Source organism: Cnephaeus nilssonii, assembly GCF_951640355.1.
Source record: "Cnephaeus nilssonii genome assembly, chromosome: 19".
NCBI lineage: Eukaryota > Metazoa > Chordata > Mammalia > Chiroptera > Vespertilionidae > Cnephaeus > Cnephaeus nilssonii.
The window spans coordinates 9,460,739-9,473,506 of NC_137090.1; the positions used below are offsets into that span (position 1 = coordinate 9,460,739).

Sequence of the window (12,768 nt, forward strand, 5' to 3'; positions counted from 1 at the left end):
AGGGTTAGGAGATGGTGATGTTGCTAGAGCAGGGGTTGGGAGTGTTGGAGTCGGGCGGATCTGGGTCTGCGTTTCAGCGTTGCTCCTCTCAGATTGGACAAGTGGCTATACCTCTCTGAGCCTCAACTCTTATCTCTGAAATGGGGCTGAAAACGCCCACTTCTGCAGGGTTGTGGGAGGGTTAAATCAGAGAACATGGGTAAAGCGCCTGTGGTTCCCTGCCTCTTAGGTGGACACAGAGTAGGGGCGGGAAGAGACCTTGTCTCATGGGGGCACCTGGGAGAGGTGAAGGACAGAGTCCTGTGTAGTTGAGTGTGTGTGTGTGGGGGGGCTGAATGTTGAGGAGCAGCAGTGTGAGTCCCCAACTTTGGGGCTTGGAGAGGCTTGAGAGGTGGTGTCCATGCAGCCGAGGGGGAAGCTACCCCTCCACTTGTCAACCCCTCCCTGACCCAGGGCCTGCTGCCTCCCATGCCCATCCTGGGCAGGCAGCCAGGCAGGGAGCTGGACAAGTGCCCACTGTGCACTCAGAGGCCAAAAGATGGGCACCGTCCAGTTGGCAGAGGGAGAGGCAGCTGGCTCAGGAGGGGAGAAGTCAGGGTGCCGACTGCTGGGGTCGTGTGCCCAAGATTGGCTGCCCTCCTGAGCTGTTTGCCTGGAGCTGGGAAGAGTCCCCTTCCTCCTCCTGCACGGGCCCTGCCATCGGAGTTACTGCACCTGGAGATTAATCTCTAAGGGGCATCAGGGACTTGCCCTCAGCCAGGCATGTGGCTGGTTCAGGGGCAGGTCTGGGGCGGGCAGGAAAGTGGGAGAGCCTGGAGTAAGGCTGCCACTGGGTAGGACAGGAAGTGGGGAAACCGGTTTGTCATTCGGGCCTCTTTGGGTGGGGTGGGGTCTCCTCTCTCACCGCTCTGCCTGCCTGCCACTCTGCCTGGCGGCCTACAGCGAGGAGATGTACTGTGCCCCTTCCTCTATCCTCTAAGCTGGCTGTGGGGATGCTGATGGGGCAGGGGACGTAGCCCACCTTCCCCTCCTCAAGAGAAGTTGGGGGAGAAGAAACCGGACAGAAAACCGGAGGGAGAGAGGGAGCAAGCAACCAAGACAGGAGCAGGGGCCGGTGCTGGTCCCAGTTGGAAACGTCTGTGGACCTCACAGGTAGGCCAAGGAAGGAGGGGGTGTGAGAACGGAGGGGGTGGCAGTAAGGTTGGGGGTGGGACAGTGCTGGCTTCTGCAGGCGAAGGTGGAGGTGGCAATGGCGTGGCCAAGCGAAGTGTGAGAAGGGGCAGGAACTGAAGCGCCCTCCTTTGGGGTCCTACTTGACCCGATGATCTAGACACACCTCACCACTAGCATAGGCCGCTGCAGTTCCAGCAGAGGCCTGCAGGAGGGGCCGCAACCCGAGTTGGGGGGCAAGGAGACAGCCCAGCAGGGGGCGCCGGGGGGACTAGGTTCCCGCGTCTAAGCGGCGTCTAAGGAAGCGGGGAGGGGAGCATCCGGGCAGAGGCGGACGGGGGTCCAGACGCTCCGCGCCTAGCGCGGCTGTGGCTCTCGGAGGTCACCTTGGCTAAAGAGTGGCCCCCATTCCCGCCGCCCTGCCTGGCCTCCCGGCCCTGTCCCTCCCCGAAAGCTTCTCCATCCCCAGGCGCGCGGGGGCTTGGAGAGCGAGAAGTCTCCAGCCCTCGAGGCGCGCCCCCTCCCCGAGGCCGGCTCCAGGCCTTGGGCGTTTGTCCCTATAGAGGCGCCAGCAGAGCTTGGGGTGGGAGAAGCAGGTGGAAAGCGGAGGGGACCGTGAGCGCGCCCTGCACCCCGGCCCCGCCGCGCGCCGCGGGCACTGCTGGAGGGCACGAGGCGCGGTGCCCCCTCCCCTCCCCGCTCCCTGCCACCCGGGCGGCCCTTTGTACGTTCCGGCCACACGCTCGTGCCCGCGCCGCGCGCGCTCCCGCCCGCAGTGACACACCCGCGCCGGCTCTCTCGCTCACACTCACTCACACACACACACACACATACACACGCGCACGCGCGCGCGCACACACACACTCACACACACACACACACACACACTCGCTCTCGCACACTCGGTGACACGCCCGCGCGCGCGCGCACCCACACGCCCGGCCGCCGGCGCCCTCCCAGCTGGTCCACCCCGGCGGGGCCCGCGCCCCTGGCCTGCCCGCCTGGCACCGCGCCCCGAGGCTGGGGCAGAGCAAGGAGCCCGCGAGGCGGCGAGAGGGCGAGCGCCAGGCAGGCCGGCCCGGGGGCCCCCGCCCCCCGCGCCCCGCCCGATGGGGAACGCTCCGTCCCAAGGCATGTCCCTGTCTCTCTCCTCCCTAATGTGCCTCCATGCTTAAGTGGAAGGTATTTCTGTTTTCTTTGTGTGTTTTCCCCTCGGCCGGGGGCGGGGGCGGTGGCCGGGTCCGGGAGGCGGCGGCCGGAGGGGCGAGGGATGCTCCGGGCGCAGGTGTGTGTGTGTGTGGGGGGGCGGGGGGGCAGGGGACCGCGGCGCGCCCGGCTTGGGAAAAGGACCCGGGCGAGCGGAGTGCTGGGACCCGAGAGGGGTTCAGGAATAGGCGAGGCTGGGGACCGGGTGGGGAGGGCCACGTAAAGCCGGGGGAGGGGGCCCGAGGGGTTACAATTTGGAGGGGTATGGGTGGAGGGGCAGGGGAGGGGAGAGAGGAGGAGGGATGGATGCTGAGGACAGTGGGGGAGGGGAGCGGACCATCCCAGCTGGAGGAAGAGGAGGGTGAAAGGGGAGGCGAAGGCCCTGGAGAAGTGGGGGAGCATCAGGGGCCTCTTCCTCAGGTCCCAGAATGGGGTGGTACACTTGGGTGGTGGTAGTCCCCCAGGGAAGGACGGGGATGAGTGCATGCTGGTGTTGGCTGTGTTGCCAGGATACAAGCCTGTATTCCCCACCCCCCACCCCCCTCACCTCGAGGCCCTAGCCCTGGAGACCTCGGAGCCTAGGCAGCCGTTGCAGAAACTGGGGACCCGCTCCCAGCTCAGCTGGCCGGTAGGGAGGGGCCATGAGGGGGAGGGGTCGGGGAGGGGCTAGTTGATCTTAAGCCCTTCCCCTGAAGAGGGCAGGGGAGGGCGCCCCCAGCTGGGCAGAGCATCTAGGGTTAGTGTGGAGTTGGGAACCGCTGGAGGCTGCGGGGCAGAGGGCGGGGCTGGGGAGGGGACGCGCCAAGGCTCCCCCCCCCCTCCCACGCACCCCCCTGCTACGTCAGAAGCTCCCGGACCAGCTCCGAGTCCCGTCGGTGGGGGCAGCAGGATGCTGGTGGAAGCCGAGGGGGCCGGCCGGGTGCCTCCGCAGCTCGGCTGGCAGGGCCCGGCGCGGTGTGTGCGGCTGCTGGTGCGAGCACCCCCGCCCCAACCCTCCCCATGCAGCCCTGGCAGTGCCTCCGGCGCTTTGCCCTGGCCTGGTGGGAGAGGACAGCTGAGGGCAGCTCCCGCTCTCCCAGGGAGGAGGCCGGACCGAAGGACCCCGGGGGCCGAAGGGAGCCAGGTGAGCAGGAACCGGGGTTGCGCAAGGAGGGGATCCCGGACTGCCTTCCCCTCTCCCCCCGATACTCTTGCAGCCCCCAACTTCAAGGGACGTGGGGTCCCTGAGCTGAGCGTTCCTGGCTGAAGCCTTTCAGAAGATGTTGGAGCGGCTGTTGTTTGGGAACCCGACGAGGGCTGGGAGCGGGGAGTAGCTGACCAGGCTTGCAGGCTGCGGGTCTGAATGTTGTTGTGGCTTGGGGTTGGAGCACTTGGGACTGGGTGTGCAACTGTGGCTATCTTGGTCTGGGTGACCTTGAGCCAACTGCTTTGCTGTCTAACCCCGTGCCTCAGTTTCCCTGATTCCCTTCCGTATCGGTGTTGGTGATCTTAAAGGATCGATGATGCATTGGATGGAGACTGTCACTGTGAAAACATAAGGCTCAGTCGTGATTGGTGGCGGCTGTGACGGTGGTGGTTTCTGGCGGGGTTGTGCGTTTGGAGGTATGAGGAGGGCAGTTATGGCTGATGGGTGAGCGTTTTTGCTGTTTTCTGGCTGGGGTTGGGGCTCCTGTGGGCGAGTGTCTGGACCGGCATTCACCCAGGAAGGAGGGCTCCAGGCAAGCTGAGCGCTGTTGGGGCAGAGACTTAGCTGATGGCCTGGTGTCAAGGCAAGGGATGGGGGTGAGGGCTATGGGCCTCAGGGGAGGGGCTTCCAAGAATAACACCCCCCCCACCCCAGACTGCCTGGCACCCAGGCACTGCTGGCAGCGAGTGCAAAGGCTCTGCCCTGGCTTCCTGCCACCCCTCCTTGGGGACAAGAGGGTCTTTGTCTAGTGCCCCCAACAGCCCAGCTTCTCCCGTCCTTACCATGATGGTCCATTATCATGACGACCCTTGGGGCTGGGATGGAGACTCGGGTCCCCCCGTGTGCTCTGCTGAGTGTTGAGGGGGAGCCCCCCTAGGGGAAGGGTCCCTGGGATTGAGATGCCCCAACTCCAGGCTTGCTGCTTGCCTCATTGCCTAATGTGGGGGTTCTGGGGTCTTCAAGACCTGATTCCAGGTTTCCTAAAGATTCACAGGAAACAGGGCTGGGTGCTGGGATGCAGAGCTCGGATGCTCGTGCTCTCTCTCTGGCCAGGGACCTGGAAAAAGGGTTTAATTAGAACCATTGATTCCTCTTTGGCTTCAGGCATTGATCTCAATGGTGTGGTCAGAGCTGGGGGGGCGGGGATTGGGGTGCTGGTGGCCATCTGCCCAATGCCAACCTTGGCTTTCTCTGGCAAATCCAAGCTTAGGAGGGAGAGGGTTTTTTTTGAAGTACCAGGTTTATTTTAGCCCCACCCCCACCCCAGGTTAGGTCTTGGGGAAAGAAGGCAGGTGGAGTGGAGGATTTGAATGGGGTTCCAGGATCATCCTGAGTAGTGGGTGGGGGGCTCGAGAACGGAGGGGCAGCTGTGGTTGGGAGGGCTTCTAGGAGGGGGAGTCAGGAGGCCACGGAGGGGTCTGTGGGTGCGGGGCAGGCAGACAGTTCAGGGGGAGGATCTAGGGGAGGAATCTAGGGCTTGCCACAAAAGCTTCTCTTTCTAGGAATCCCAAGCACTTATCTCCTCGGAGCCCTGGCAAGCAGATCTGATTTCTTCCTTCGCTTGTGTCCTCGAGGTCCAGAGAGGGGCAGAGCCTGTCTCTGAGGCCCAGCGGCCCTGGGTCCGGCCTTTGAGCCCGGCTGCCTGGCCAAGTGGCCCTTGCCTAGGCACGGAGGCTGAGGCTGAGGCTCCTGGCAGCTTCGGATCTGGTCGCTGGGCTTGGTGGGAGTTGGGGGACAGATTGTGCCCCCCAAGCTCTGGCTGCCTGCTGTGAGTGGGCCAGGGCAGGTGCAGGCTCCACTGAGCCGCTGAGATGCTCTTTGAAGATTCCCTTGTTGACTTGCTAGGGCCTATTGGAGCAAAGATAATAAAAATCTGGCCGTCAGCGGGTTTGAGGGCTGCGCTCGCGTCCCCTTCTTTCATTCCCAGCTCTGAAAAGCAGAGATGAAGGCTCTGGATTTGGCGAGGAAGCAGGCTTGCCTGCCGCCCCCCTCCCCCCCAGCCCCGGGAGCGGGGAGGGAGGGAGGAGAAAGGGAGGGTTAGAAAGAGGGAGGGAAGAAGGCCGAGGAGGGAGGACTGATTTCCTGGCAGCCTGGAGAGTTGCTGGGGAGGTGGGCAGAGGGGCAGGGGCATGGTCCCCAACTCCTGCCAGAAAGCCTCAGGCCTCCATGGGGTTCCTGTGCCCCATATCCAGGCTCCAGCTTTGTCCTCCGGTTCGGAGGCTGGGAGCCCTCCCCTCTCTGCTCCGCTGCTCCCACAGTCCCCTCCCTGCCCCTCAGTCTCCCCGACTTCCTTCCTCGTGACCTCCCCTCCCTCTGCCCGTTTCTCCTGTTCTGCCCTTCATGCGTTCTCCCCCTCTGCTCCTCCATCTCCCCTTTTTCTTGCAGCCTGGCTCCTCTCCTCTGTCTGTCTTCCTTTCCCCAGCCTGGGTCCTGCTTTCTAGGACTGTCTGGAAGGCTGAGAAGCCAAGCTGGGGGGTGGGAAGGCGGCAGCCGCCACGGAAGGGCCCGGGTTTATTATGGTCTGTCAGGTGCCATAGTCCTCAGAGCCAGGCAGAAGGGGCTTGCTGGGCACTGAGGGGTGTGTGTGTAGTACGGGCCCCATGCCCTCCCCGCACCACAGCAGGCACCTTGCCCTGACATTGGGCTGCCTGCTGCTGCTTGGCTGCAGGAAAACAATGCCTCCGGCTTCTGGCCCCTCCACCCGTCTGGTCACCCACTCTCCCGGGCATCTCTGCCCTCTGTTCCCCTCACACCCACTACACCATCTCCAGGCTCAGAGGCAGGAAGGTGGGGTTTTCATCCGCCTCCCTGGAGCCCCATCGAGACCCTGTGCTCCCTTTGCCGCCTTGTAAGCCCCCCACAGGAGAGATAAGACGGCCAGGGAAAGATCACTGGACTGAGTCAAGACCTCATTAGGCTCCTTCCTCATTCCCCGAATGTCTGAATGACCTTGAGCAAGTCCCTTCCTGGTGGGGCCTCTGTTCCTCACCTGGGAAAGGAGGAGGTATGGGCTGGATCGTCTTCAAGGTCTCTTCTGACATTCCACCGGGAGTCGTGTCTCTCTACTGGATGATTTGCATACGCTTTGCATATCTTAATGATGCCTGCTTAAAGGGAGAGAGGGTGCCACCCACAGGGACCAGAGTCCCACCCACCATTCCCATTCCCCTTGCCCATTGGCTCACGCTTTCCCTGCTTGAGTCTCCCAATGGGTGGAAGCTGAGGCCTGAGCGTTCTCTGGGGAGGTGGGTCTGGCCCCTGTGTTCCAGCCTGCTGGAGGCTGGATGGGGGAAGACCCTAGTGGAGGGGACCCCTGCCCTCATCCTTTTTGCCCTAAAAGGTCCAAACAGGAAAGCCAAGTGGTGTGGAAATTCACTCAAGTTGCCCATGGCTACCATAGGATGTGTGGAAGGAAGCCCATGAGGCTGGCAGAGGGGCTTGGGAGTCTCCCTTCTGTACCAGGAGGCCTGAGTACCCTCTGGATGCCCGGAGCTGAGCTAGGTGTAAGAGTTCATCCTCAGGCTTCAGCTCCCACCCACAGCCCAGGGCAAGTCCTGCGGCCTCGTGCCCCTGCCCACTTCTGCTCAGCCCCCTGGGCTCTGGGTGTGTGTGGGTTGGAGCTTGGACCTAAGAGATGGTCACTGGGAGAGAACTAGATCTTTGCATCTCTGGGTCCTGCCTGGTTACCACACTGCAGAGGTCACAGATGTCGTCGGGGAAGGAGGGAGGGAGAGCCTACTGCTCTCAGTTCTTCCCCCGCCTCCACTGGCCCAGCCTGATCTCATGGGCCTGTCCTCAGGGCCTCCCCCAGCCAGCCACCTGGCATGTGCTCTATCCATGTCCGGCATAGGCCGGTACCCCGATCCCAGCCCTTAGTCCTGCCTCCGTGCCCTTCACCCCTGTAATGCCCATCACATGGGGGAAACACTGGGGTAAAGGCTGATGCCTGGAGAAGATAATGGGGGGCCACTGAGTAATGGGGGGCATTTCGGAAGACAGGAGCAAAAATGCCCGTCACCGCCAAGGAGAACTGGGCCCGAGGAGATGCAGCCAGAGGGACCAGGTTAGATTTAGTCTCAGGGAGGGACTGTCCCGGGGAAGATGAGTTTCATGCCATGGAATTGTTGTGACAATGAAATGAAATAATAGCTAGGAATGTCCAGCACAGTGCCTGGCACCTAATAAACACGCGAGAATTGGTGCGGGTGTGGGAACAGCCGTCTCCGAAGCCGGAGAAGACCCGCCCCTGAGCCGGAGAGTTAGGGTTTTGCAGGGGACGAGGAGTTGGAGGGACCATGCCCAGAAGAGCGGTTTCTCCCACACTCAGTCCTCGGCTCCTCACTGCACCCCTCACGCCCCACGCAGGCATGCACGGGGCTCAGGGCCCAGCCACCCTGGGACACCCTGCCCCCGTCCTCTCTGCTGCTGCTGGGCAAACAGAAGGGTCTGGAGGCTGAAGAAGCCTGTTCTCCTCCCCTCCCCCTAGCTTTGCACAGGACAGCTTGAGCGGAAGCAGGCTCACGCTGCAGCGGGAGGGGTGGAGGTTAGATAGGGAGGAACATCTCCCAGGGCTGTGGTGTGTGAAGGCTGGCTGCCCCGGGGTGGGGAGCTCTGGTGGCATCTTCTTCCTCAATGTTGTGTGTGTATGAGCGTGAGTTAGGCTAGGGGCAGGTGGTTGGTTGGCATGACCTTTGACCTGAGTCGGCTAGGGGCAGGGGACTGGTTGGCATGACCTTTGAGATGACCTGAGGAGCTCGGTTGAACCTCTTGTGGCTGTGGCTATTGGCAGCGTGCAAGGGGTCATGATGGAGAGGGGTTTGGAGCTGCTGGGGAAAAGAAGGGGACAGGGAAGCCACTCTTCGATCCCCAAGGTTGGAGAGGTGAAGGGCGTGTAAAGAGAAGGCACTGGACTGGTGTCAGTGTGTCCACCTCCCCTCCTGCTGTCGCACGGGCGAAGTTAGGTGGCCCCTCGTCCTCAGTGTCCTTGGTGTGAGAAGAGAAGGTGGAACTGGAGCATCTCGAAAGCCCCTTCCAGCTGTCACAGGTTGTACCCACCTCCTCTCCCCTGAGATAATACATGCCTGTCCACACAGAGGGTGGGAATAATACCTCCCAGCTCCAGCTGAAGCAGGAAAAATGGAAATTTGGCCCAAGAGAATATTGATGCACATGCGCGCGTGCACACGCGCTCACACACACACACACACACACCCCTTACAAACAGTCCCTCCTGCTCCAAAGGCACACCTTGCCTAAATCTGTCCTCTCAGCCGGGAGGATAGATAAGGGAGTGGCTATAGGATTCAGCTATCATCTGAACATAAACTAGCTGTTTTCCTCCCGCTCCTGCAGAACTACCTTGTCACACTCCATTCCAGCCGGCAACTATGATCCAGTCCGCATTTTATTCCACTGAGGCCCCTCGGGCTGGTGGCTCATCTCCCCGACAGCCTCCCCCTGGTTCCCGGTAGCCTCAGCCACCTGGCCCAGTTGCCTGCATGTCCTGGTGTGGAGTCCTGTAAGATTGGGAAGGAGTTGGGTTTTCGCATGCCTGCCTTCTTCACCTCTACAGACATCCCCATGACTGGACACTAGCTTCTTTTTCACCCCGGCCACAAAGCACGCTAGAGGCCCAGACCCAGGGGCCCCCAGGGGAGCCCCCAGACACAGAGACCCCCACGGAGAGACCCTCGCTAAAGAGGTTTGTACAGAGCATAGGAGGTGGAGGGGGTGTTCCACCCACCCCGGGGTGTAAGATAATTGCAGACACATGGTGCCTCTGCAGCATCACCCCAGGCACCCACATCTGCCTCATTGGGGAAGAATTAAGGGTCCCTGCTCATTGGGCAGGCGTTCTGAGGCCCTTGCAGACACGCCCAGCCTCTCTGCGTCCTGGCTGTCTCCGGCCGACTCTGTCCCCGCCCCGTGGCAGGCTGGCTTGATGAATCCCCATTCTTGTCCCAGCCTCTTAAGTTGAAAGGTAGGGCTCTTAGAAAAAGTGAGGGATCTTAGGACTTGCCAGCCCCCCGACTTTTTTATTTTTTAAATATATTTTTATTGATTTTCCACAGAGAGGAAGGGAGAGGGATAGAGAGTCAGAAATATCGATGGGAGAGAAACATCGATCAGCTGCCTCCTGCACCCCCCCCCCCCCCCGGACTGGGGATGTGCCCGCAACCAAGGTACATGCCCTTGACCGGAATCAAACCTGGGACCTTTCAGTCCGCAGGCCGACGCTCTATCCACTGAGCCAAACCAGCCATGGTGCCCCCCGACTTTGTAAGCTCTCCCTCACCAGGTACTCAGGGGTTTCTGGATGTTAAAACAAGAAGGCCTGTGAGGGGCTTCCTGAGCCTCTTCATGATGGAGGTGGGGGAGCAGGAGAGGGGCGCCTGGAGAGCCAGGAGTCACTGAACGACGAAGCTCAGGACATCCTGGACCCACTTCTCCTGAACCCAGCAGCTCACCTCCTTCCCCTGGTCTCTGGCCCACTAGCAGCTCAGGGTTCGAATCCTCTGCCTCCCACCCCTACGACGAAGCAGAAAGAGACGGAAGCAAAGCTTTCGCTTCCACTTATTGTCCTTAAGAAATAGTTTATCCTGAAGCGTGGGATGGGAAGAAGTTAGACTTTAAGCAGAACTTCCCAGAGGGCACTGAATGGGAGATGGCCAGGCCTGGGGAGAATGGACGGGAGGCAGTTTAGCTCGGTGGTCAAGAGCTCGGGCTCTGGAGCCAGACAGATCTGGGCTGGCATCCCAGCCCTGACTCACTCCACCCCTCTGAAGCTCAGTGCCCTCATCTGTCCGTTGGGGCCTATCACGGCGGTTTCCTCTCTGGGTGGGAACCAGGACTGAATGAGGTGCCACGGGCCCAGTTCCTGGCACACGGTAAACCTTCAATAAGTACGAATTTCTCTGTCTTCATCTTCCTCCTCTCTGTCCGATGGAATGATTGAACAGGAGACCGTGCTTATGTGAGAAAACCAGATTGGGGTTTTAGATCTCAGCCTGTCTGGGGCTAGGCCCCTGGAGCAGCCACTTCCTGCTGGAGGTGAGAAGGACGCTAGCCCCCCTGAGTCTCCACTCCCCCCTGCCCGGTGGCCCTCTGCCCACGCCCCCCTCGCAGCCCCCACTGCCTCACCCAGGAAGCCCTCTGGGGCCAGACATGTTAGTGAGCATTCTTGATTTCTTCCCCTAGCCACTGTCTCAACATCTGGATACGACAGTTGTTTCTCCCCGGGACGCCTGCGTCTTGGGTAATCGGTGGGAAAATTGGAACCGTGAGATTGGCAGGAGGCTCTGCAAGTGCTTACAGCCAGACGTGATGTGGGTACGGATGGGTCTGGGCCAGCCGAGTGAGGGCTGTGCCCAAGAGGGTGCCCGGGCTGCAGGATCTCCAGGTAGGATGGGTCTTAATGCTTCATGCTCCAGGATCAGAGGCAATAGACAGATTCAGCAATCCTCCCAGCGGAGGCCTGAGACTGCGGAGAGTACCAAACCCTAGATATATTACGTTTTTTCCCTTCTTACCCATACCGATGGTAAAGTTCAATGTATAAATTAGGCACAGTAAGAAATTAGCCGTAATCACTAATAATAAAATATAACGACACACTGTAAAAGTCATCACGGGAATGACTCTGGGGCCTTTATAGAGTAAAATAAGGGTTACGTGCGCGCAAGCTCTGTGACACGGGGACAGTGGGTCTGATAACGAGACTGGTGGGGAGCACACACAGGGGAAACACCGGACAGAGGGCGGAGTCACGTCTTAGGTGGGACAGACGGGAGGGCTCGAGATTTCATCATGCTGCTTAGGAAGGCGCACGATTGAAAACGCATGCGTTGTTTATTTCTGGAATTTTCCAGGGAATATTTTCAGACTCACAGTTGACCACCGGTCACTGAAAACTGCAGAAAGTGAAACCGTGGAATCGGGGGTGACGCTTGCAGCACAAGGGAGGTAGAGGACAGTTAGAAGGACCGCCCTGGGGGGTGAGAAGAGGCAGTTCGAGGGTCAGGCGGGCGTAGAGCCGAGGTGAGATACAGGGCTCCGGGCAGCGGGGGCAGGGGTGCCATTTCCCTGCACAGCCCCCCTCGCCGTGTGTGACTGCTTGCTGGGTGTGAAATAAATGCCTGTCTCCTCGGTGACCGTCGGGGGCGGGCCCTTCCTCAGGGCTAGGGGCTGAGGGGGGCAGCCTGGGGCCCCGGGCTGGGAGAGGGCTGTCAGCAGAGGAATGACAGCAGGCCTCTCCGACTCGGAACCCCCCCACCTTCCAGAATAGGGCGACTTTGGTTGGGGAGGCAGGTGAGCCCTCCAAGGTGCTGTCCTTCAGGGTCTGGGGTGGGCCTCCCAGGAGAGAGTCTGCCCCATTTCTGGGAGGAGCACCGGCCTGAAGGCTGTCTGTCCTGGCGACCTCATTCTGAGGCCGTGTTTCCGGTGTTGTCCTGCTGTCTGTCCTCCTGTCTGTCTCCCACCTGTCTGCTCCCTCCGCCCCTGTTCTTCCTCCCACACCCACTTTTTAGTCTGCCTTTCCCCTCAGCGCCCAGGGACCACCAAAGAGACAGCCCCTAAGGCTCTGCCTGGCTGTCCCGGCCCCCGGGTCCCCCAGGGCCCAAGGCCCCTGCCCAGCCCACTCTGGGAGCCCTGCCCCAGCCCCTTCCTCTCTCCAACTCCTCTCCCCCGGCGCTGGGCATTCATTCACGACTTTCCTCCTTTCCTGTCCCTCACCCAGGGCTCCAGCGTGCAGCGGGAGGGAAGTCTCCAGGACTCTGCTCCCTCTGTTTAAAGTCTCCAGGTGGGTAAGCCAGGAGGGAGGCCTCCCCCACCCTTCCACGCCCACTGCTCCTCAGCCAGATGCCCCTCCCCCGCCTAGGGGGCCAGGAATGGGGGAGGGGGCCATGCCTGGTGGGCCCAGACCTTTGCCAGGGGAGGGGACAGCAGAGACCTGACCCTGGGGAGGGCACCTCGCCTGGCAGAGAATGTGTCCGTGTGCATGTGTGTGCATGTGAGTTAGCGTGTGTGGCAGAGCTTCCATGTAACGGGGGAGGGCAGAGGAGACAGGAACCCTCTGCTGAGGGGACTGGTGGCCTTGGGGGAGGGCGTCAGGAGCAAGGGGCCCTTCCCCTGAGGGGAAGGAAGCCCATGATCCGGCCATGGCTAGAAGGCAGGGGATGGGGGAAGATGGGACCTCGTCTGACCTCTGT

General features: G+C 61.2%; 1 protein-coding gene across 2 annotated transcripts in view; it reads left to right on the top strand.

The window, feature by feature from the left end:
• Positions 1–3,375: 3,375 nt before the first annotated feature.
• The window catches only part of SRCIN1 (SRC kinase signaling inhibitor 1), a gene marked incomplete at its 5' end in the record, with an annotated part of 63,608 nt that continues 54,215 nt past the window's right edge, over positions 3,376–12,768 (top strand). Inside the window, 2 exons of one of the 2 annotated variants that reach the window (XM_079798143.1) lie at positions 3,376–3,499; positions 12,297–12,359. In XM_079798143.1, coding sequence (XP_079654269.1) covers positions 3,376–3,499; positions 12,297–12,359 — 187 coding nt within the window. The remainder of the gene's footprint in view (positions 3,500–12,296; positions 12,360–12,768) is intronic. The other variant, XM_079798144.1, reaches the window with a different exon arrangement.